General features: G+C 40.4%; 1 protein-coding gene across 1 annotated transcript in view; it reads left to right on the top strand.

Moving 5' to 3' along the window:
- Nucleotides 1–22,473, top strand: part of LYRM4 (LYR motif containing 4) — a 78,785-nt gene extending 56,312 nt beyond the window's left edge. The window contains exon 4 of the mRNA XM_072152522.1: nt 22,064–22,473. Coding sequence (XP_072008623.1) covers nt 22,064–22,126 — 63 coding nt within the window. The 3' untranslated portion in view covers nt 22,127–22,473. The remainder of the gene's footprint in view (nt 1–22,063) is intronic.
- The last annotated feature ends 2,119 nt before the right edge of the window (nt 22,474–24,592 follow it).

The raw sequence follows: 24,592 nt of genomic DNA, 5'->3' as shown, positions 1-24,592 counted from the left end.
TGTGTGCAGTGTCCTGTGTGAGTGTGTGCAGTGTCCTGTGTGATTGTGTGCAGTGTCCTGTGTGAGTGTGTGCGCAGTGTCCTGTGTGTGTGTGCGCAGTGTCCTGTGTGTGTGTGCGCAGTGTCCTGTGTGTGTGTGCGCAGTGTCCTGTGTGTGTGTGCGCAGTGTCCTGTGTGTGTGTGTGCAGTGTCCTGTGTGAGTGTGTGCAGTGTCCTGTGTGAGTGTGTGCAGTGTCCTGTGTGAGTGTGTGCAGTGTCCTGTGTGAGTGTGTGCAGTGTCCTGTGTGATTGTGCGCAGTGTCCTGTGTGAGTGTGTGCGCAGTGTCCTGTGTGAGTGTGTGCGCAGTGTCCTGTGTGTGTGTGCGCAGTGTCCTGTGTGTGTGTGCGCAGTGTCCTGTGAGCGCAGTGTGTGTGTGTGTGTGTGTGTGTGTGTGTGTGTGTGCGCAGTGTCCTGTGAGCGCAGTGTGTGTGTGTGTGTGTGTGTGTGTGCGCGCAGTGTCCTGTGAGCGTGCAGTAGTGTGTGTGTGTGTGTGTGTGTGTGTGTGTGTGTGCGCAGTGTCCTGTGAGCGTGCAGTAGTGTGTGTGTGTGTGTGTGTGTGTGTGCGCAGTGTCCTGTGAGCGTGCAGTAGTGTGTGTGTGTGTGTGTGTGTGTGTGTGTGTGTGCGCGTGCGCGCGCAGTGTCCTGTGAGCGTGCAGTAGTGTGTGTGTGTGTGTGTGTGTGTGTGCGCAGTGTCCTGTGAGCGTGCAGTAGTGTGTGTGTGTGTGTGTGTGCGCAGTGTCCTGTGAGCGTGCAGTAGTGTGTGTGTGTGTGTGTGTGCGCAGTGTCCTGTGAGCGTGCAGTTGTGTGTGTGTGTGTGTGTGTGTGTGCGCAGTGTCCTGTGAGCGTGCAGTTGTGTGTGTGTGTGTGTGTGTGTGTGTGCGCAGTGTCCTGTGAGCGTGCAGTTGTGTGTGTGTGTGTGCGCAGTGTCCTGTGAGCGTGCAGTAGTGTGTGTGTGTGCGCAGTGTCCTGTGAGCGTGCAGTAGTGTGTGTGTGTGTGTGTGTGTGTGTGTGTGCGTGCGCAGTGTCCTGTGAGCGTGCAGTAGTGTGTGTGTGTGTGTGTGTGTGTGTGTGTGCGCAGTGTCCTGTGAGCGTGCAGTAGTGTGTGTGTGTGTGTGTGTGTGCGCAGTGTCCTGTGAGCGTGCAGTAGTGTGTGTGTGTGTGTGTGTGTGCGCAGTGTCCTGTGAGCGTGCAGTAGTGTGTGTGTGTGTGTGTGTGTGTGCTCAGTGTCCTGTGAGCGTGCAGTAGTGTGTGTGAGTGTGCAGTGTCCTGTGAGCGTAGTGTGTGTGCTATGTGTATTACAGAAATTTTCATACTCCTCCTCGGGTAAAAATACTCCTCAAAAATGGTGAGAGGAGTATTTTTACCCTTCTGGAAAAATGTTAGTGCGACCTCTGTCTCCAACGATCTTTTTATACCTAGGCCTGTGGCCAGGACAAGGAGGCATCCTCTTTTCCTACAGGAGAGGCGATTTTACCATCAACATAGACAAAGGTTCTTTACTGTGCGAGCAGTGAGACTATGGAACCCTCTGCTGCAGGAGGTTGTAATGGCTGATAATTTGAACATCTTCAAGATGGGCCTGGATGCCTTTCTGAAGAGCAATAATATCACATTGTATGGGAATAAAACTGTTTGTTAGTAGTTTCTGTTGATACAGGGAGTTATTCTGACCGCCATATTAGGGGTCAGGAATTGCTCCCAGCTTTGGGCCAATTGGCATCAGCCTTGCAGGGTTTTTGCCTTCTTCTGGATCAATGCAAATAATGTATAGTTTGGACTTGATGGACTGATGTCTTAATCTTTTTACTATAATGCTACTATGATATTTAAACTAAGGTTGAAATTGGATTAATTCATATAATGAATTACTAAGAAAGAGCATACTATCATGAGCTCACATTCAATTCATATCAAGTTCTGTTCTGTTCCTTTTTAAGTAATTTAGAAAATAATGAAAAAAAAAAAAGGAATTCAATTAGCCAATATGTAAAAACATTAACATTTACTTTATTTTAGGGAATGGCATTGAATGTATTTTGTTACATTTTACTGCCATCTAGTGGTCATATGTTACCAGGATTTAAACTGTTTAAAATTCTTTACACAGTACCTAAAGTGAATAGTTTTTCTATCCCCTTTAATAACATTATTATAAATATTAAAAACAATATGAACTAATTATTTAAACTTAATTTATTGTATACTCCTGTACATTTTGATGTGTCATGGTGGTGACCAAATTATTACATTATGTGTGCAGCAATTATGTTGAGTGAAAATGGTATAAAATATTATTAGGGTGCATTCACACTAGCATAATTTTACACAGAGAAGAAATTTGCTACAGAATCCCTAATTTTATTTTCATTGCCTGGTCAACCCTAAAGGAGTGGGGCACATTCTCTAATGCTATCTTGAAGGGAACCTGTCAAAAATCTCCCCTAAAGTTGGGCAGATATGACACTTATCCCATTTTCATATAAGAGGAATACTTTTCAGTTGCAGGGGTAGTGTCACTGCAAAAACCCATCTCTTTGTATCTGTAGCACCTAGAAAAATGTGTTTGTGTCATATTAAATAAAAGAATCTCATCTTTCAGATCTCCTCAAGCTTACCGACTAGTGAGCTGCAGAGCTAGAGATGGCGGGAGTTATCCGGAAACTGTAACTTTATCTGCAGCTAACATTTCTAACCATTTTTTATTAAGTACTAATTAAATACAGAAATGAAATAGTTTCCAACAATGTTTTAGCTGCCTGTATCTTTTGGTCCTGTAGCTCATAAACACTAAGAGGTTGATGTTTGTCGTTAGATTTTGCTTCATTTAACTAGGGAAAGCTATGAAATGATCTTTCTAGAATTCCCTCTTTTATGTGACCTCTCACCTTATTACCTATAGAAAAATCTCCTCCAAAGTCAAGTGAAAATGAGTAGAGTTGGATCTTTATCTGCCTCTCACATGTCCAACTGTGTATTTAAAGGAAATCTACCATTTGGTAGTATACATGTGTAACCAAACATTCTTCAGATTCCCGTAGCTTTACGGATGTAGGATCTTATCTTCTTGAGGCAGGGAACATATCGTTTTCAAAAAGCAATTTTAAAAATGATGCTAATGAGGCACCGGTTCTCCTGTGGCCATCACACAGGATGCCGTTACTCTCCATTAGCCTAATTATGCACGCCTTCAGCTTGAATGAGATCGCACGACCCGCCCTTCCTTTCCCAAGACCTGGTGACATGACAAAGCTGGCTGAAACTGTAGCTCATGTAGCACACAGCAAAGTATTGGCACAACCATGTTCGCGCAACGGCACTGCAAAGCAGCTGGCTGCAAGCTACCCACAGCTAGTGCGCCTGCGCTACATGGGACATCACCGGGTCTCTGGAATGGGAAAGGGAGGGCGGTTGGTGCGATCAAATTCACGCTGAAGGCGTACATAATAAGGCCAATGGAAAGCACCGAAAGTTCTGTGTGTTAGCTAAGATCGGGGGAACATATAACTATGTTTTGAAATAATTGACTAACAACTTGGTCACTTATAGTCCACAACACCTCAGGACTATTTGGAACTGAAGTATATATATACATTTTTTTAAGAAACTATTTTTTCCACATTCTATAGTCCTTTTCTATTGGTGTGGTTGGCACTTGGGCCTTGTAGTGCCAACCAACTATCTGCCCAGCCTATGATCTCTGTAATTTTCTCTGTCATTTTCTTTTTCTGATACTATTTTCTGATATATTTGTGTTAACATCTATTTACTGTTCATCTGCAATGAACTTTGTCATGCACTATAAATTTACATTTGTATGATACTGACACACTATACACATAATTAGTGGTCTTAACATGCATGTTCGACTATAGCATGTGTAATATAATATTTTTTAATTAAAAAGTGTACTGTTTTAGTGGCTGTTAGTGTTCTAGTCCAGACAGACACCCACACATTACTGCCAGCACCTCCACTATCAATCAGGGCTCTGAATCCTAGGTAGTGTTGTCTAGTGTGGGTGGTGTTGTCTAGTGCAGATGTACCGTACATATATTTTTTAGCTAATCATACCAGTGCATGTAAAAACACTGTGAAAAGAGAACTTTGCTCCAGGTCTGCTTTGGATATTCTTTCAGCATGAAGAACTTTTTGTTCTGTGAATTTTTCTTATCCACAACCGCTCCCCTTTACTATGAGTAAAAGCTGCAGCAGGCTTTTGGTTGGAAACTATTATTAAAAAGCATTACCTTTATCCCTAAATGGTTCCTTTCGATGTCTGTAAAAAAAAAATATGTTTGTAAACTTATATGCAATATGAGGTGAGTCCAATGATATTAATGGGGTCCTGCATATTCAATTTTACTTGCATTTCCCTGTCCCCTTACTCCTAATCAACACTGTTCGGACATACTGCTGCTGTATGGAACTAGCACTTAGGGACTGTCTACCAGTATTCAACTGCAGATATACACAGCTCTGTTTACTTATTATTAGAGGCAGAAAAAGTTGTGTTAACATCATTGAGCTCTGTAACATCATTAATCACATGGGACCAGGGTAAGGTTATCTAAGATCCTTTATTCAACATTTGCAAAATATACCCCATGTATGTATCTGATCAAATGAAATCACATCATTTTTCCGTGGTGGTAGGGGGAGGAATACAAGACCATGGAGATTTGCATCGGGTACATCGGGGAGCCGCGCCGTCATCGGAGGGTGAGTATATAAGTTTTTTTTTAAAAGTGGGTTATTATTAATTTTTTAAGTGGGTTAAGACTCGTGTATAAGCCAAGGGGACGTTTTTTACTCGGCTTATAAACGAGTATATACGGTATTTTTAGCTCAAAGAAGGGTGTCAGTTATTATTGCTCTACAGGAACCTGTTGCTAATGTTGTGACAGGTTCCGTTTAAGGGGAATGTTTATCCAATTTGACTTATGAAAACCTATAGTAAAACATATCTTTTATTTGGGATAATTTCTATTACAGATTTTCTAGTTAATCATAGGATGACATTTTAATTCAGCAATTGTAACACAATGAAGCAGTTTTAGGAAGACAGAATGTGATCCAGACTGTGTGTACATGAGAATGTAAATGCACAAGCCTCTGCTTCTGGTGATGAATCAACTGTTATCTACCGGAAGTCTGTGCGCTTCCACTCTTTTCTTTACTACGAACCATATCACAAACTCTCTGCCTAAACATGAGATGTTATACACATTTCTAAATGAGAACCAAAATGATTTACTATGTTGAGCTCTTTATTCTACTTGTTATTATTGCCTAATTTATTTTTAATAACATCCATTTTGTGTCATAAGACAGAAAATAGTAAGTAGTAGAAAAATTGACTGGAGGATATAGGGCAGTGGTGGCAAACCTATGGCACGGGTGCCAGAGGTGGCACTCAGAGCCATTTCTGTGGGCACTCGGGCCATCACCCCAGGACAGAATATGGATTAAAACTAGATTGGCTGTTTAGAACTGTGGGAAAACTGAGAACTATTGAAAGAACTGCAATGTCTTTGGAGGTCATCCTGCTCGACCAATTATTCTTCCTCTACAAAGAGGAAAGGCCAATACAAATGAAAGATGTGGAAGAACAGGTAGCAATAAGTTACTGCTTAAAATGCCATGTTGGCACTTCACGGTAAATACGTGGATTTTGGCTGTAGTTTGGGCACTCGGTCTCGAAAAGGTTCGCCATCACTGATATAGGGGAACACAAAGCGCAGGATGGTGTCTTCTTCTCGAGCAAGAGCAGCTCACGGGGTAACCACGTCCACAGGTGAGACCCGTTTAATAGTAGAATCCAGTGTGCAGCAAGCAAGGACAGTCCATTCTAGAAGCGCATCTTCCCAAAGTCAAAACCTTCTTTATTTTTTTTGTTACATAAGGTATATAAAAGGATAAAAACCAATATAGATGCAACAAGTGTTTTGATCGGTTTCCTTTTATCAAAGGAAACTATAGTCTGGGACTGTGGTAAAGCATCCAGAGACTTCACCAGAGGTCACAGGGGGCAGCGGGGTCCATCTGTAACTAAGGGTCGTCTGTAAGTCGGGTGTCTTTTAAGTTGGGGACCACCTGTATTCATATTCATGCAAATTAGATTTTTGCTGTACCAGCAAGGCCAAGGCCTCTGGTTTAATTTTTTGTTTTTGGTGCTGGGTACCATTGAAAACTTCTGCATCATCAGGAATAGCCCTGCCTCTGGTGCTCTAAGCAGATTTCCATAAATAAACTGAATTTTTTTCTTAAAAAAAAAATAAAAGACAGATTGCTGGGAAACAGAAATAACATGTCTAGGAAATGTATAAAATGCCCTAATAAGGCTTTTATTTATACTTGAGGTAGTTACCTTGCAGGGACCCTATCACCACATTTTACTCCAATAAACTACTAAACCCCTCAGGTAGGGTATGAAATGTTTTTGAAAGGAAAGGAAATCTTGACTGTTCACTTATTAAAAAGAAATCTGCTCCAAAGTTATGTGAAAATGATAAGAGAGGACTCATTTGCCTGAGATGAGTGAAGTTTAACCCCTTAATGACTTGGCCACAGTGCATCTTCGTGACACAGCCCTTTTTTCAAATCTGACATGTGACACTATAATTGATTATGATTATGATGATTATGATTTTGGATCACTTTAATGTAAGTAATTTTGAGATTGTTTTCTCACATTCGATAAAATTCACAAAAATTCTCCATTTTGAGAGTTCAATTTTCTGCCTTTCAGACAGTATCTACCATATCCTGAATGTCTGGCATGGTGTTTATGTGTCCTCTCATTTTTGTAGGGTGTTAAGAGGCTTAGAACTTTAGGTGTGATTTTTCACATGACTTTGAAAAGCCGAAATAATTAATAAATCGGCCTATTATAGAAACTATACCACTCAATGTGTGTAAAACAACTTTCAGGAAGTTTGTTAACCATCTAGGGGTTAAAACAAAATGGAACACTGTAATTTTTTTTTTGTCTAAATGAAGTTGTAGTTTTTAGCATTCTTTTGAGGAGCCGTTCAACTATTCTCATTTTTTCGTCTAGTACTTTGTTGGTGACAGAGCTGTCTGGGGGCATACTTGATGTGTGAATGGTTGTTTTTTGGGCCACGTATCTCTTTTTTCACCATTTTTAAAACATTTATTATGAAGAGATTTCACAAATCTAAACCTTTTTTGGCAAGTTTTTTTTTTTTTTTTAGGCTTTGACAGAGAGGGTCCAATAATGTTTCAGATTTATTGTACGGATTGGTACAGATGTGGCAATTCTAAATATGTATGTGTGTGTGTGGGGGGAGGTGGGGTTGTGAATGTGTGTTTTTTTTCTTCACTTTATATTTGTTACATATGGTAATATTGGATTTCTATTTATTTATAAAGTTTAAAATCTTTTTTAACTTTTTTTTTTTCTCAGCATGACCTATGCTTGTTGAAGCTCATACACACATAACACAATCCAATACAAATCTATTTCAGTGTGTTATGTAAATCACTAAACATATTGAGTTAGCCAGTCGGGTCCTAGAGTCAGAACCTGTTATGCAGGAGCTTCAGGCAGGCCCAAGGCACTCATTGGACCCCAGAATGCCACATTGAAGGATCCGATCCCCTTGGTAAGCTGACGAAGCAAAGAGTGGGCCTCTGACCCATGCAGTGAAGATGTCAATACTCCCATTACACGCCATTACATTAAATTGCTGTGTTTCTAAAAATGGAAAACCAATTATTCAGGCAGTGCACCCCTTAGTGGGACAAAAGTCACCGCAGAGTCACTTTTTTAATAAAAAGTGTTCAAAATTATTTACAGTCCTCAAAATTGTAGCAATGAAAACCTCATCTGGTCTCACAAAAAAATAACACCTTACAAAAGTCTGTACAGTGAAATCTGAAAACATTGGCGAATATGGTGAAACAAAACATATATTAAGGCTGCAGGGCAAAAGGAACATGAAGCTGTGGTTCCAGTGCTTGGTTAATTCCTCCTCTTATGTGACCAGCCTTGTCCCTGTATGGTCAAGAACTTTATTACTATGGAGTAAGAAACCACTGTTTCCCTGTGATGAAATGCAAGAAAGCAGCATACTATATCATACAATTTAGCAATTATATGCTGTGCTATTTAATGAACAGACAAGTCTCCATCAACATATGATCCCCAGCTTCAACTACATAATGAGCAAACTACTTGTCCTAATTGCCTTGTAGTTGGCCATAGATGCAGATATTGCAGCGGGTAACAAGCCTGTATATCTGTAATTAGAATGTCTATGGTGACAAAGCTGTTGATTTCAACAGATGGAAAAGTGTTACATCATTCACAATATACTGGAAACAATAATCACGTAAAAACTGATTAGCTGCATCACAGCAGTCATGGCATCAATGCTGTCAGATAATAATAATAATAATAATAATGCAATGATCACTGATGGTGTGGCTGGTTATTGATGGATGTACATGATAGGAATGTATCCCTGTGCTAATGTCCTAGTGAAGCATGTTAAATATTGTCTAGTGAATAAAAAAAAAGTTCTAAATCGTTAAACTGCATTGAAAACAATGTATTTCAACTCTAGACAAACAGTTATAGCAAACAGTACCTGAGATAAGGTTGTGATAACAAAGTTATCACAGTGTCCTCATTATGAAAGAGACTTGTGAATTATTAAAATATCGAGAAAGGGTAAGGCCAGATGCACATGACCGTATGGGGGACATATGGCCCTGTACCGCTCCGTACATGGGAAAAAGATAGGACATGTCTTATCTTTCCCCGTGTTATGGCCCAAACGCCATGCATTGCTATGGAGAGGGGTTACCCCTTCCTCCTCTCCATGGCGGGCATACGTACGTGTGCATGTGGCCTTACAGTGTAGGTTTAGCCCCACTAAAATATGATGCATCACTGATTTCTTGTACACACTAACGTTTCCAGTCTGTTGCCAAGCCTCCTGACTGATTACAATGACATTAACCCTTTATCTTATTAGTGTAGATATTAGCAGAGCACAGTACTGGGATGTTTTATTTTAATGTCTATGCGGAGAACAAAAAAAATACTGTTCATTTGGGGGTTCAGTTCTGTTTATTGCGACCTGGGTAAAACTTTTAAATGATGTAAAAAGTCGGTGCACAGTTAAATAGGTCATCTCTCCCTTCCCTTTATAATGAATGGAAATCCTTTGGTAGTATCAAGTGACCCTGGAAACTGTCCCCGAAAAAGAAAATGTAAAAATGTCACATGTCGGATTACATGGGTGGAGTTAGCAATCTGTTGGTAGGTAGAATATAAAAATGGTGTCCTTGTACATTAACCGAGTAAATGTGACTAAAACACAATTTTATACATGGAGTTTGTCAGTGGTTCATCATGTTATTGTATTTTTATACTTTTTTCATCATTGTTAATAGATTTTCTTATGTCTTTTTTGTTATAATTCTTTTTTTGGTTCTTGCACAATTGTATGTCATTATTTATTGAACAAAGCGAATTGAATTTATTGCAACAAAGCGTGAAATATTAAGTACACTTCCATATGATTTAAAGGAAATCCTTCACCATGATTTACCTACCTGAACTTACTGCTGTATTATGTAGAGCCATATCTGCACATGCCACCCATACCATTCTTTTTATTGTCCAGTTGCTCCTTCCATGCCAAATCTTCATTTTACAAACATGCAATGAATATGCTCCAAATCTGTCTGGACCCAGGAATGATATAGCTGAAGGAGTAAGGTTGATTGTGGAAACTTCAGCATAATTTTCATAATTCTAAATTTAAAGCACAACTCAATATTTTTTTCACAAATCAAGCCCTTGGGGTGTAGGACAACATTTGTTATTATCTTGAATACCTGTGCCCAGCAGTTTGTTTTCTATCCTCCTAAGTTTAGCCTATTCCTTCGGTAGCAGTCTCCCCTAGCTGTGCTGATACATTATACTCAACAGGGAGCTGTGCTCATATAGCACAGACTGTACACTTCATGTAACTGTTTCACTACTGCTTTCTAATACTGGCTCTATGTAATGAAACCTCCAGGATAGTCATTGTATGTAGACTATGCAGTGTTCAGTGGATGTACTTGTAGGAATCTCACTGGATTTACTGAAAAATTATTTAGTCGGGGAAAACAAGGCACTATAGGAACTACGGGCACCCTAAATCTTATTACATTAGGGTAGATACAGGAAGCAGTCAGTTTTTGTCCACTACATTGCTGTTGAGCACAACTTCTGACTATATAACTACTATACTGACTATAACTATGTAAAGAAATGGGTAAGAAGAACCATTTGGACTATGTTCTGTTTGTTTTTAAAGTGGGAATTATCAATTTGGTCAAAATCCTTATGAAATTAGAGTTGCACTTTAACTTTTGGCGTGCAAGGAACAAATGGAAAATTTAAACAAAAGCATGGGTAGCATTTGTGGGCAGAGCCCTATGTAATATATTTAGTTTGGGCAGGTAAATGACTAGATGACTATGAGTGAAACCAAAGTTACCGTTCCGGTGCGTCCCGCTTGACCCGGATATATTGCCAGATTGGCAGTCGAACAGCCAATATGTCAAATTAATGCCCCTAACATCTAGCCATGGCTATTGTTGGCAAGGGGTGTCCCTCCAAGGCCAATCACAGACATGGCTAAGTAGCTTGGGCGTCAATTTGCCATATTGGCTGTTCGTCCGGTAATATGTCTGGGTCAAGCAGTACGCACCTGAACCTGAATGGACACTCTGGTCTGCTCTTCTCAAGTGATGACTAATTCCTATTAACCCTTTCTTTGCCAGGCATTTCTGGAAATGTTCTTGTGTTACTGGCCAGAGCAATTTTTACAATTTTGACATGCACAGATAAAAATGGAATTACAACATAATGAGTTTTTCCTAACCCAATAAATATATTTTCTAAAAGCAAACATTGTCCCATTTTCAAAAGTGCAATAAGGAGTTTAGACAGGCATCTTCGTGTAATTATGACTTAAAATGTGACATTTTACTTAAATTGATTGAAAAAAATAATTCATTTTACTCCTCCTAAATGTAGTAGATGAAGATGTGTACAGTTCATAGATACAAATGAATAGGGAAGACACAATTTTACGGATTCAGAATAGGATAAGGAGGTCCTTCCCACACCTCCACCACACATACAGACTATTAGATATCCACAAAAGCACTATATGTGATGCAAAATATCTTTCAGGCACATTCCAAAAACTGATACTGTGCATGAATGTAAAGTCTATTAGTAGTCTTTCAAAAGTCCATTGGATTGTACAGCAATGCTCTACAATCTCCAAACATTTAGCAGAGACCGCTACGTTATGGGGGTCCTGCTCCAGTTCATAGATACCTAATGGTCACATGTTCACATGAATAGATTCTCATGAAATCACTGAAACTAATCAAAAATAACCTCACAAGGTGCAAGCCTACTGCTTGGCACCACAAAAAACTCAGTTCACAACTGCCTTGGCTCCACAGGCCTTTGGCATGTCCTGTCTCTTCCCAAAGAAAAAAGCCATGCAAAATTTGGTTGTAATTCACAAATGTGTTAAAAAATATGTAACACAAAGTAAAAAGCGCTCCTTTCCTGTCAAAATAGTTAGATTTATTTTCAGAAAGCTCAGCCTACCATGTATAAAAATATAACTTTACAATTAATACACACAACCACCTTAATTCAATTTTGCAACAAACTGTCATAAAAAAAAATAACATAAAAATCTTAAATTTCCAGTATACCGTATATACTCGAGTATAAGCCGAGTTTTTCAGCACAATTTTTGTGCTGAAAAATCCCCACTCGGCTTATACTGGGGTATATAAAAAAATAAAAATAAACTTGGTACTCACCATTCCGACGGCCCGGGCAGCTCCTCTTCATCTTCATGTGCGAGGCAGGTCCACGGCAGCTCTGTGGTCAGCGCCTCTTCTTTCTTTAAGCCGGTGCCAAGTCCACGACAGCTCCATGCGCACAGCCCGGCCGGCACACTCTGTGATGTCAGCAGCGGCTGACAACATAGTTGTGCGCCAGCCGGGCCGCGGGCATGGAGCCATCGCGGACCTGCAGCCAGCATGAAGAAAGAAGAGGCGCAGCCATGGAGCTGTCGCGGACCTGCAGTATGAAGATGAAGAGAAGCTGTCCGGGCCGTCAGAATGGTGAGTACTGAATTAATCTTCTACTGGGGGCTGGCAGGCTATCTTCTAATGGGCAGGCTATATACTGGGGCTGTGACCAATGCATTTCCCACCCTTGGCTTATACTCGAGTCAATAGGTTTTTCCTCTCTTTTTTTGTTAAAATTAGGGGTCTCGGGTGTACAGTTCATAGATACAAATGAATAGGGAAGACACAATTTTACGGATTCAGAATAGGATAAGGAGGTCCTTCCCACACCTCCACCACACATACAGACTATTAGATATCCACAAAAGCACTATATGTGATGCAAAATATCTTTCAGGCACATTCCAAAAACTGATACTGTGCATGAATGTAAAGTCTATTAGTAGTCTTTCAAAAGTCCATTGGATTGTACAGCAATGCTCTACAATCTCCAAACATTTAGCAGAGACCGCTACGTTATGGGGGTCCTGCTCCAGTTCATAGATACCTAATGGTCACATGTTCACATGAATAGATTCTCATGAAATCACTGAAACTAATCAAAAATAACCTCACAAGGTGCAAGCCTACTGCTTGGCACCACAAAAAACTCAGTTCACAACTGCCTTGGCTCCACAGGCCTTTGGCATGTCCTGTCTCTTCCCAAAGAAAAAAGCCATGCAAAATTTGGTTGTAATTCACAAATGTGTTAAAAAATATGTAACACAAAGTAAAAAGCGCTCCTTTCCTGTCAAAATAGTTAGATTTATTTTCAGAAAGCTCAGCCTACCATGTATAAAAATATAACTTTACAATTAATACACACAACCACCTTAATTCAATTTTGCAACAAACTGTCATAAAAAAAAATAACATAAAAATCTTAAATTTCCAGTATACCGTATATACTCGAGTATAAGCCGAGTTTTTCAGCACAATTTTTGTGCTGAAAAATCCCCACTCGGCTTATACTGGGGTATATAAAAAAATAAAAATAAACTTGGTACTCACCATTCCGACGGCCCGGGCAGCTCCTCTTCATCTTCATGTGCGAGGCAGGTCCACGGCAGCTCTGTGGTCAGCGCCTCTTCTTTCTTTAAGCCGGTGCCAAGTCCACGACAGCTCCATGCGCACAGCCCGGCCGGCACACTCTGTGATGTCAGCAGCGGCTGACAACATAGTTGTGCGCCAGCCGGGCCGCGGGCATGGAGCCATCGTGGACCTGCAGCCAGCATGAAGAAAGAAGAGGCGCAGCCATGGAGCTGTCGCGGACCTGCAGTATGAAGATGAAGAGAAGCTGTCCGGGCCGTCAGAATGGTGAGTACTGAATTAATCTTCTACTGGGGGCTGGCAGGCTATCTTCTAATGGGCAGGCTATATACTGGGGCTGTGACCAATGCATTTCCCACCCTTGGCTTATACTCGAGTCAATAGGTTTTTCCTCTCTTTTTTTGTTAAAATTAGGGGTCTCGGGTATATACGGTATTTACAAATCCAAAATACTTACAAAAAGAAATGTACTTTCTTATTAATGGTAAGTTGTGAGGAGTTCATACATGCTCAACATGTGTATATTCACCATAATATGCAGCAAAGGGAACACTAAATCTGCGATGGTGCCAAGCCATTTTTGCAGAAAATAGCAGCATCGAGTATCACACAGATATATTATTTTACACTCCCTACACAACTATAGCCCAATTATATATGCATAAACTTAAGTAACAAGGTCACTATTGTGGTTGTAATGCAGTACACTAACAGAGCCTCCCTCATAAGAATTTGAGTTAGAAATCCATAACGTAAGTAAAATATTTGTGTGTCCCCCCTCTGGCAGGACCCACTCTTCTTTAAGCTTCCTTTGCCCTTATTTTTAAGAAAAAAAAGCTTTAAAAATTTGGCAAATGAGCCGTAGGGGCTCCAGGCTCCATTAACACCTATGGAGCCCTGACCCCTCAGGCTAATTTTCATAATTTTAAAAGCCTGAAGACAAGACTGTTCCTCACTTTATACCTCCTTTTTAAAAGCATATGTTTTGGCAGATGCTAGTATGATGCTTTTCAGGCATGTGTAGACATTGGGGCAGATTTATCAAGTGTCTGAAAGTCCGAATATTTCTAGTTGCCCATGACAACCAATCACAGCTCCCCTTTAAAATATTCATGAGCATTGGTAAAATGAAAGCTGAGCTGTGACTGGTTGCCATGGGCAACTAAAAATATTCTGACTTTCAGACACTTAATAAATCTGACCCACTGTCTCAAGCAAGAAAGACTTCAGCACTGATCTTAGAGAAGGAACTATTGTGGCCCAGAAATTTATAACGGGTTATAAGGCATTTTCCTATAAATTTGAAATCTATCATTCTATAGTGAGAAATTTTATTCACAAATGGAAATCATTCAAGACAGTGTCACCAGAATTATTTGTACCAGAAAATTTGCTCCAATTGCAGGAGCTTTATCTGAGATTCTGCAGGCTTCAGCATGTTGCACACCTCATACCATCTGTAACGCATGGTGGTGGTAGCTTGATGATTGGAATATTGACGATATAAGGTGACTACCTAGGGTGCAAATGTTGTCACCGCCATGTCCCTGATGCACAGAGAAGCTCATTTGTATCAAGGTATTTGTGGAAAAGCTTATAAAGTTCCCTGTAACATGCTAGTTCTACTAGGGTGATTTGAGGGCTAGCATACTCCCTTTAATTTATTTGTTATATCTAAATGATATAAGCGCACATGGTGAGTAATATAGCGTCACATTTATCTGCATTAAAAAATGTTCCAAGTGGAATTAATGCATCAATTTCCTATTAAAAGCAGCCGTGAGCAGGAAAGCCATTTCATGTTAGAGGTCACAATGGATTGGCTGGAGCTACTATTCACTTCATTTCATCCCTCACCTTCTTTGCATAAAAATCCAATTCCAGCCCTGTAATTGCACAAGGAATGGAATGACCTTGACATTTGAGAACTTCGCCTTTTCTGTTATAAGTTGAAACTTGTTAGAACAGATTTCAATGTTGATTTTTATAGTTTAGTGCTATGACTAATGATTAATTTGATAGCAATTCCGAGGAGAAGCCTTGGAGTGATGACATAATTGAATAATACACCAAAAAAACTAAAATAGCAATTTCTTGTGTATATTAGACTTCAGTACACTAAGATGACCTCACACATACCAGGCTTTTCTCTAGGTTTGTGTAGATGACATGCTTCTTTATCTGTCAGATGTACAGGTTATGGATTTCATAAAACATGTTGGAGATATATCAGGTCTTCGAATTAACCGGGTTAAGTCTGTGATACTTACTCTTGCTGCATTGCCTCCTTACTCCCCCAGTCCATGACAACGCCTTGTGTTTTGTTCAGAAATATAAGTATTTGGGGATTATGATATATCCTCCCCCCAAGGAGCATGTTGTATACAATTTAGCACCACTGTTGGAGTGTCAGGGTACATTCATACAGCCATATGCGGCATACAGCTGTGTGGTGGAGAGGAGGTGGAGCAAAAAAAACCTGCAGAGCGGCCGAAGACAGCGGTAAAGATAGAGCATGCTCTATCTTTTCTCTGTGTACCGCCGCGGTGCCGCCATTGCCGTATATGCATCCTCCCAGATGGCCATGTGAATGAGGCCTCACAGAGATAAAACAAATTCATGGTGCTGCCTCCCACTGTCCATGGTCAAAAGGGGTAACCTTGTAAAAATGTTAATGATGTCACATGTTCTATATCCTGCACAGTACCCCTTTTTGCTTGATTTTTTTCAATTCCTGATTTGCTTCATGGAGTCTTGGACTAACTTTACTGGGGTCTGTACTGCTCATTTCCTGCCTAGTTGGGTCTGGAGGGTGGTGTTGGGGTTTTCAGCCTGGGTTTTCTGCCTGTCTCTCACTGTACTTTTTTGTGTATGAAAAATTGTTAATACATATTACATGATTAAAAAAATCAGAAAAGGCCTGCTCAGGGCAGTGTCCCCCTCTATTTGCAAAGGTTGGAATTCACAAGGAGAAACTCCACAGGATTCAAAACCTGCAGCATAAAACCTTGCAAAAGTTAAGCTCTTGTCACAGTAAAATCTCTTCATTTTAAAAAAACCTACCATTTGATGCATTATGAAGCAAACATACCTTGAGAATGCTGTAGCTACACTGATTCAGGTTCATATCTTGGTTAATCCCTGAGCTGAGTGGTTTTGCTGAAAAAACAATTATAACATTCGGGACCTTGGGAAACCTGAGTCAGGCTGACTGATGCATTACACACGAGTTTGAAATTACAAATGGAGGTTAGTCAAGCATGATTAATCAACCTGAGCGGGATCACGCATACACAGCAGCTGGGGGATGGTGCAGCAATTGATTATTCTGTCTCCAGGCACAAGCCAGATTACATCATCCTCTCATGCTAGGACAAGCGCTGAAAGAGCCACAGAAGCGAGACAGCTTCATTATCATAATGTTATATCTGTTTTATCAGCAAAACCACTTAGCTCAGGGATGAACCAAGATATGATCCTACATCAGTGTAGCTACAGCATTCTCAAGGTATATTTGCTTCATAATGCATCAAATCAAATGGTAGGTTTCCTTTGAGTATCCGAAACTAGCTGGTGGCAGGATAACCAATCCTGCAGCCAATCTGTTATCGTGTGCAGATACAAAGTGTTGTTTTGAATTTCAAATTCTGTTATTGGTGCTACTTTAGTATGTTATTAGAAGCAGCAGGACTGTGAAAAGTGCAGTTATCAGGTCTTCAACTCCTGTGCGTTCTCTAAGTAGGTCTTTCATTCCCTAGGGCTCCTCTCACTGCTATTCTCACTGAGAAGCTCCACAGCTCCTTCCCTCTGACTGCTCTAGCAGGATAATGGTTGAATTACCATAGCAGTCACTCAGAGGATAGGGGAAGGGTTATTAGTAGAGATGAGCGAGCATACTCGTCCGAGCTTGATGCCCGTTCAAGCATTAGCATACTCGCAACTGCTCGTTGCTCGGACGAGTATTTCGCCAGCTAGAGAAAATGGCATCTCCCGGTGTTTAGATTTTTGGCTGCCAGAAACAGAGCCAATCACAAGCCAGGAGACTCTGCAGTACACCCAGCATCACGTGGTACACTTACATGTCGATAGCAGTGGTTGGCTGGCCAGATCAGGTGACCCTGGAATATACTAGTCCCTTCCTGCGCTGCTCGGATCATTCTCTATCTGGATGCCGTTAGGGATAGAGCTGCTGGTCAGGGAAAGCATTAGGGTGTTCTATTAGATTACTGTTAGGCAGGAGTGAGTTTACAAGAACCCAACAGCCCTTGTTAGGGCTACATTAGCGTTTTTCAAAAGTTAAAGTGACAGTCACAGCACAAAATCCTTTTGTATGCTGTCAGTGTTGGTTAGAAACTAGCCATAGCAATCATCTTCTGAGGTTGCTGTCTAATTTTTTCTGCATGTTATGTTCTATAAAACAAAAAAAAATTACCAAAAATTTTTTACAGTTTATATATATTTGACTTCAATGGGGTTTGTTATTCAAAACGAGCACTCTAACATCGGAAAAAGTTCGACTCGAGTAACGAGCACTCGAGCATTTTAGTGCTTGCTCATCTCTAGCTATTAGCAGTTCAGTGTATAAAGTTGTTAATACTAAAAGTGCAACACCACTGCCAATGCAGTGCATTACAAAACCAAACTCCCCACAAACTCCCTTGAAATAGGAATCTTTGAACCTGATCAACTCAGGGAGACCTCCACTGTCTATAAATGGTAATGCAGCTGTACAATATATGCATGAGAAGGTGTTAATTATTGTAACCAATCAAATGCATTGTTCTTGTCCTATTGTACAAAGATGCTGGTTGGATGCTAAGCCTTGCCACCTCTGAAGGGGAGTTGATAAAACCCCTTGTATAGGAAAGTTTTGGGTCTTTTTCCTGAGTTCTCTCCAAAGAGCTCCGCACTCCTCACCATCAGGCCTCTGCAGCTCTGAGCTATATACAAGAGCCTACATTATCCTGCTGGCGAAGCAGCCACTTATCTCTAGCCTGAGGTTTCCTGTACCCAGCTTTGAGCAACCTCTGCCGAACACCATCCAACCAGCCACCATGAACCAGTTGAATTGTTCCCTATGTGGCCGTTGCCATGTTCCAGAATAAACAAACTGAGTTTTATGGTTGACATCCCTTATATCCGAGTGATCCCTGTGTAAAGTTGTTAACATGAAGGGCACCCAATTTACCTACACCCACATCGGGGTAGCCCCAGGGAGAACTATCCTACACCTGGAACCTCTCCCTCCTTTCTTGCGAATCCACCTGTCAGTTACCTGCCAGTTGCAGACGAGGCCTGTTCTTCTGGTACCCAGCACCCTGACCCAGACGAGTGCTAGGCCTCACACAGCCAGCCACTCCGGTAACAAAAGAAGTCCAGCTGCCCCCAACCCAAAAAGGCTAGGTGGTGATGTTGCAAAAGACCTACACAGTCCTGCTGCAACTAACAACAAGCACATAAATGTATGGTTACACGGCTTTCCATCACCTCTACACAACAATTTCAAAACTGCTAATGGTTTTCATTTAACCTCTTGTCGTTGGAGCCATTTTCTTTACTTGGAAGCTTTACATGTTCTTGTCCAATAATAGTAACCCCACAAGTGGCTTTCTTGACTCTACCCGACTGATGGCCCAATTTAAACAAAATTCTGTGGAAGACCACTTACAGAGCAGCTCAAACTGGATAAGTTGAGAAATCACTGATTTTAGTTCATGCAATCATATGAAGCCTAAATGAAATAAAGAGGAAGATGTTTGTGTGTGAGTGTTGTGAACAGTTATTACCATATTAAATACTTCCTTCTGCTTTATTTTAAATAGGAAGTATACTTTGAGAAATCCCATGTAGTCCAAGTTTTCATATCCTAGGAGAAGCATATTAACAGAGCTGAGAAATCCTGTCCGGACATCCATTGTACTAGGCAGTGGCTTAGTGGGGCAGTTGATGCTGGTATAATCTACTGTATTCCAAGTACTGTAACTTACAGGGGAAGCCACTTTGTGTCAAGACATTTTCTTGAAGTAAAAAAGCAGCTTTACAAGACATATACATGAGACTTGTTTGGGCCAGATCATGAGATACAAGTATGTCAGTCCTATGTCTATATATGCTGTACATTTCTGGTTAGCTATTAGTGCTAATACCATACTGTGTGTCACTGCCAAGTAGTGCACAGATCAATGCCAGCACTGGTGGGGCTAATGATAGATATCTGTGGGAGCTGGAACGCTTGTTATTTATGAAAGGAGTGTCACTTAAGTATTTTATTCCATACTTCACACCCTACAATACAATCTGATAATGGATTGCTACCTAGCAATTGCCTGACCATGCTTTATCATATGATTGAAATTCCAATATGACAGTAGAGAAATGAATAGACTTAGAGTTCCCGGGTAGTTTTAGCACTCAATATGCTAATTAGACTCCCTACTGTCAAATAGGTGGCCCTGGACTCAAGCAGGCAGCCTGACTCCGCCCATCTGACACTAGGGATGTGAAAAAAAATAATATACATTGCTGTATAATGGCAGCCACATAAAGCAAATTGCAGTGTCCACACATAACAGTATTGTATGATGGGAATGGGAATATACATTACATGCGATAATATAATAATAGATAATAGTGCCTGCAGAGTACTTGCTTTATCTCTCTGATTATTTTTAGGGCCACTGGACCCCATGTATGCTGTTTGATCTACAAAGCACTCTAGTTCATTGCTTCCGATATTGATTGTTCCAGAACAAAGTTCTGATTCTTCTGTACTCTGGGTTATTTGAGCAGCGCAGGCCTGGCTGTCCTGCTTTTAGCTTGCTTGCTGTTGCATGGTGTATTTTCAGTGCTGTTTGTTTTTGGTAACTGAACTGTTATGACATTGACCTCTGGAACATGGCAACCAGCCAGTAGTAGCTCTGCTACATACAAATATATTTAGTCTAGTAGAAAGAAAGTGGATTTTTGTTGTTTCTGAAGAAGATCAGATGCATTATCATTAGAATCCCGTTGTCAACAAGTCACAACAGTTTACATTTTTCCATTTTTTCATTTTACACAAGGTGTGTCTGGAAATGGGCTCACCGTACCGTAATTGTGCTCACCATACCATTCCACACCAGCCTCTTTCTTAGGCCATATTTACGGCAATGCTGAATTATTTTTGCTAATGCTCCCACTGGGCTCCTGGCGGCCTTACCAGTACCCCTCCATTCTGAAGATTCACTGGCTGTTACACTGTGTAAGGAGCACATCCCCCTCCCACTGTGTGCTTATACTTCCTGTGCTGCAATGAGATTACATGTGCCATTATTTTCAATGGAGAGAGGAGTGGTTACCCATCCTCCTCCCTAGTCCGGCTCACGTATGCTGGCTACGGCCAAGCGGAAAAACATTCGTGTAAATGCAGCCTTATGTAGAGCAGTATGAATCAGTTTTCAAAGTCAAGTGAACATTGCTTCAGTTTTTGTTTTCTGTTGTTGGAAACCAGTACATTTCCATGTAAATACATAAAACATCAGGTCATTCTCTGTTCCACTTTATTACTGAAGCAGGCACCACTCAGGGCAGAAGCAATTCTACTGAGGAGACTGATGCCTGCAGTTATCATATGTGCCTCCAGCATTAAAAGTGTGGAACAGCAAATGCAGTCATGACATAAAAAGACACGGGTTCCACTGAACATGGTTGTGGGACGCTGTTCTCTCTTAAAGGAAGTCTACCTTCAAAATCAAGCATAATAAACCAGGGACACTTACTCAATGACTATGGTAATCTTATATTTTTAATCCTTGGTCGCCTTCATTCTAAAATCAACTTTTACAATTATGCTAATGAGCCCACTGGGCTCCCGGTGGCCTTACCAGAACCCCTCCATGCTGAAGATTCCCAGGCTGTTACACTGTGTAAGGAGCACATCCCCCTCCCACTGTGTGCTTATACTTACTACCTATGCTGCAGTGAGATTATATGAAGAAGATAGAGGGGAGACCGTGTAACCAGTGATACCAGAGAACTGAGAGGCTCTGGTATAATTTTAACCGTTTATTTTTGAAGGAAGGAGGCCACAGATCAGATATATAAGAAGATTACCACAGTCATGGTGCCTGGATCATTGAGGAAGTGTTTCTGCCTTGATTTTGATGGTATATTCCCTTTAAAGAGGACCTGTCACCTGTAAAAGCTGCACCAAAGTAAGCAGCTCCTAGTGCTACAACAGACGCAGCAGTGTTACACTGCTAGCGTTATCGAAAACCTATTTAATGTTGATGTCTTGTTATTGTAATTGATTTTGTTTGGGTGGAGATCCCTATCATTTTTTACAATTTGACAGGATAATGATGTACTGTATAGCTGGCCTAATGGACATGTCCTGTTACCAGGTCAATCGATGGATGTCTATTACAAATTGTTGTTTAATTTATGTGACGTTAATATGAATTTTATCCATCTGCTCAATATATGGTAAAGATGATCATGCCCCCTTTGTTGTCCAACAGTAGATGTAGATAATACAGCATGTCCACGTGGATACCATTAACTTGTGCTTCTGCATTATCCAGAAACATCTTTATCTGTATACAGGAACAAATGGCAAAAGTGAAGCACACTTACTGCCACTACTATATTGTACTGTAGAAAATCAGTCTAATGACTGAAGAAGGATTATGTCTTTATAGCCATATACATGGTCTTGTTAACCAGAACCTACTGTATACTTGCCAATGTTGCAAAATGTGGTCTATATATATTCAGTGACCCAGTGTCAAACCTTGCTATGCAAAGAAGCCACAATCTGACTGTACATATTAATATATGAATTTATAACAGTGACTCTCTTGAATTGCAGGTTACAATTGGACAACTGTACACCACTGACAAACTGATCATCGAATCTTCAGGGAACCAGTAATATCTCCATCACACACCGTTTTCCAATATGCTTGTATTTACAAAATGATATGAAAATCTTTCCTACATACATTTTTAAAAAAAAAGGCTATTAACTATATGACCAATGTATGTATTTTATTTATTGGAAGGTTCAAGGCTTCAGCGTAAAAGAGTAAATCAACTGTATTTAATCTGAACCATCTCTTATATTCTAACCAGAAACCATAAGCGACCATTGTAAAAGCTTGCCATAGCAATATGCCATAAAATCTTTTGTAATGGTACGGTGTGATTAAACAAATGAACTGTAGCTTTATGTAAATGTCTGTCTCTTCTGGAAATGAAATAAATTCATAGTCAAAAATCGCATCATAAATTTGTTGCAATCTTTATTATATCAATAACAAAAAATGAATGAGGAAGTAACAACTATCAATAAAGGAAGGTCATGCATCCAACATGTAAGTATAGATAAAAAAAAGAGGTGCAATAGGCAAGAAATCATAAAAGCTAAAATCTTTATTAATCAAGTAAAGGAATTATTATTAAAAACAATTAAAAAAATAAACAAAACAAGGTTGTATATAAAAAGCCCCGGGGTTAGACAGGTATCCCCCAGCAACCCAGGAATCTATCATTATCAGTATATACTATATCAATACAAAGTGTGGAAGTCTAATGTCAGTAGTGGTGCTGGTTCTTGTATCACTTGTTTTCTGATATGGGATTGGCACAATTATTGATCATCTAATATTTTAACGCTCACGTCACTTTAAAAAGCAGGGGAAGTCTAGGTCAGAGTCACTTCTACCTGATAAATTTGATGCATTCATGTTAATAATAATTTTATAATTCCTCTATTTATATAGAGCACACAGATTACGCAGCGCTACACAGAGCTTGCCGTATCAGTCCCTGTCCCCATGGGGCTCACAATCTAATCTAATGTTTCTGCGCTCCTACATAACAGGAGTTACATCAGAGGTATATGGAGCATTTACCATAACTGCATAAACAATTATAGGCAGAATGTAGCATGTTTAAGGTACATTTTCTTTAATTATGAGCCACAGTTCAGAATGAGATTTCATTGTTGGGGGACACTGTGTATAAATTATTAATTTAGGTGCAGGAGTGTCATAAAGCCAGGCAGTATCTGGTGTGACCACCATTTGTCTCAAGCAGTGCAACACATCTATTTGAAATAGAGTTGATCAACACCTTTTCAGTAATCAGGTTGTCACACCCGTAAGGTAAATGGATTATCCCGAAAAAGGAGAAGTGGTCATATGTAGTGTAACTTCCATATTGTTTGTAAGCCAAGACTGGCTGCGGAATTGTCTATTATTAAGTGAAATATTTACAGAAACACACACCATATTGTTACAGAAATATATAAATTTACAGAAACGTGCATACCCAAAAACATTTTAACAGTACACTTCCAATGGGTAATAATCAGAAAATGTAGTCAAGTGATATGATACAAATACAGTACCACAGCTCCTCCTTATTAAAAAGCCAGTCACAGACACTGTCCCAGCTTATTTACACTGCATTACAGGGTATACACTTACAGGGTATTGCTTTATGCCATGCAATATACTTTTTTACAGGCCTGATATAACTACTTAGAGAGCTAGTGACTGATGGTACAGGTCAGGAATAGAAAAGACAGGGTTATCAAAGCCCACCACGAGTCTGAATGTAAGGGGGTGACACTGGCAATTTAGATAATTTAGACTGAGATACATATTGTAGTTTATCAGCAAGGCATTAGAACCCAGCAGCACAGCAAGAAATCAGTGTTAACCTAAGATTGGTTGAAACTGGGAGAGGAAAGATGAGGTACAGTTACCGTTAGGAGAGGGTAAGTTTAGGCCTGTAAGGAGACATTATTAGTTGGGATGAAGTACAGAGCAGATGCCACAGTAGAAAGCCTAAGTGTTCCTATGTCTAAACTTAGCCTCAATCTTAGGCTACATTCACACAGACGTATTCCCACGGCAAACGTTTGCCATGATGGATTGGAGCAGTGGTCACCCCTGCCCTCTTCATTGCCATGCATGGCGCACGGCGCTGTAACACGGGGAAAGATAGGATATGTCCTATCTTTTTCCTTGTACGTAGCAGTATACATCCCCCCCGACGGTTCTGTGAATACAGCCTTATGACAAGATATCAAAATCTGCATGTGTCTCCTGTCTGTGAGAAGAAGGCCTGGAGGGAATGTGAATTGAGAACTAAATTCTGGACTGCTTAAAGGGGCATTCTCATCTGGGACACGCATTTAATTTAATGCATCTGCCATGTACATACATTTCTTAAATTGGCAAAGATAACTATATTCAATAAACTATATTCACCCCCAGACGAAGGCTCATCCCGAGCCGAAACGTACGTCGGGGACACGGCCCTCTCTGGACAGTGGAACCCTTACACCAGAACGACTCGGTAAGAGCCTACATCCCTCTGTAACGAACAT

This window comes from Engystomops pustulosus, chromosome 5 (genome assembly GCF_040894005.1).
Source record: "Engystomops pustulosus chromosome 5, aEngPut4.maternal, whole genome shotgun sequence".
NCBI classification, from domain to species: Eukaryota; Metazoa; Chordata; class Amphibia; order Anura; family Leptodactylidae; genus Engystomops; species Engystomops pustulosus.
This window is presented reverse-complemented; position numbering and strand designations above follow the sequence as displayed.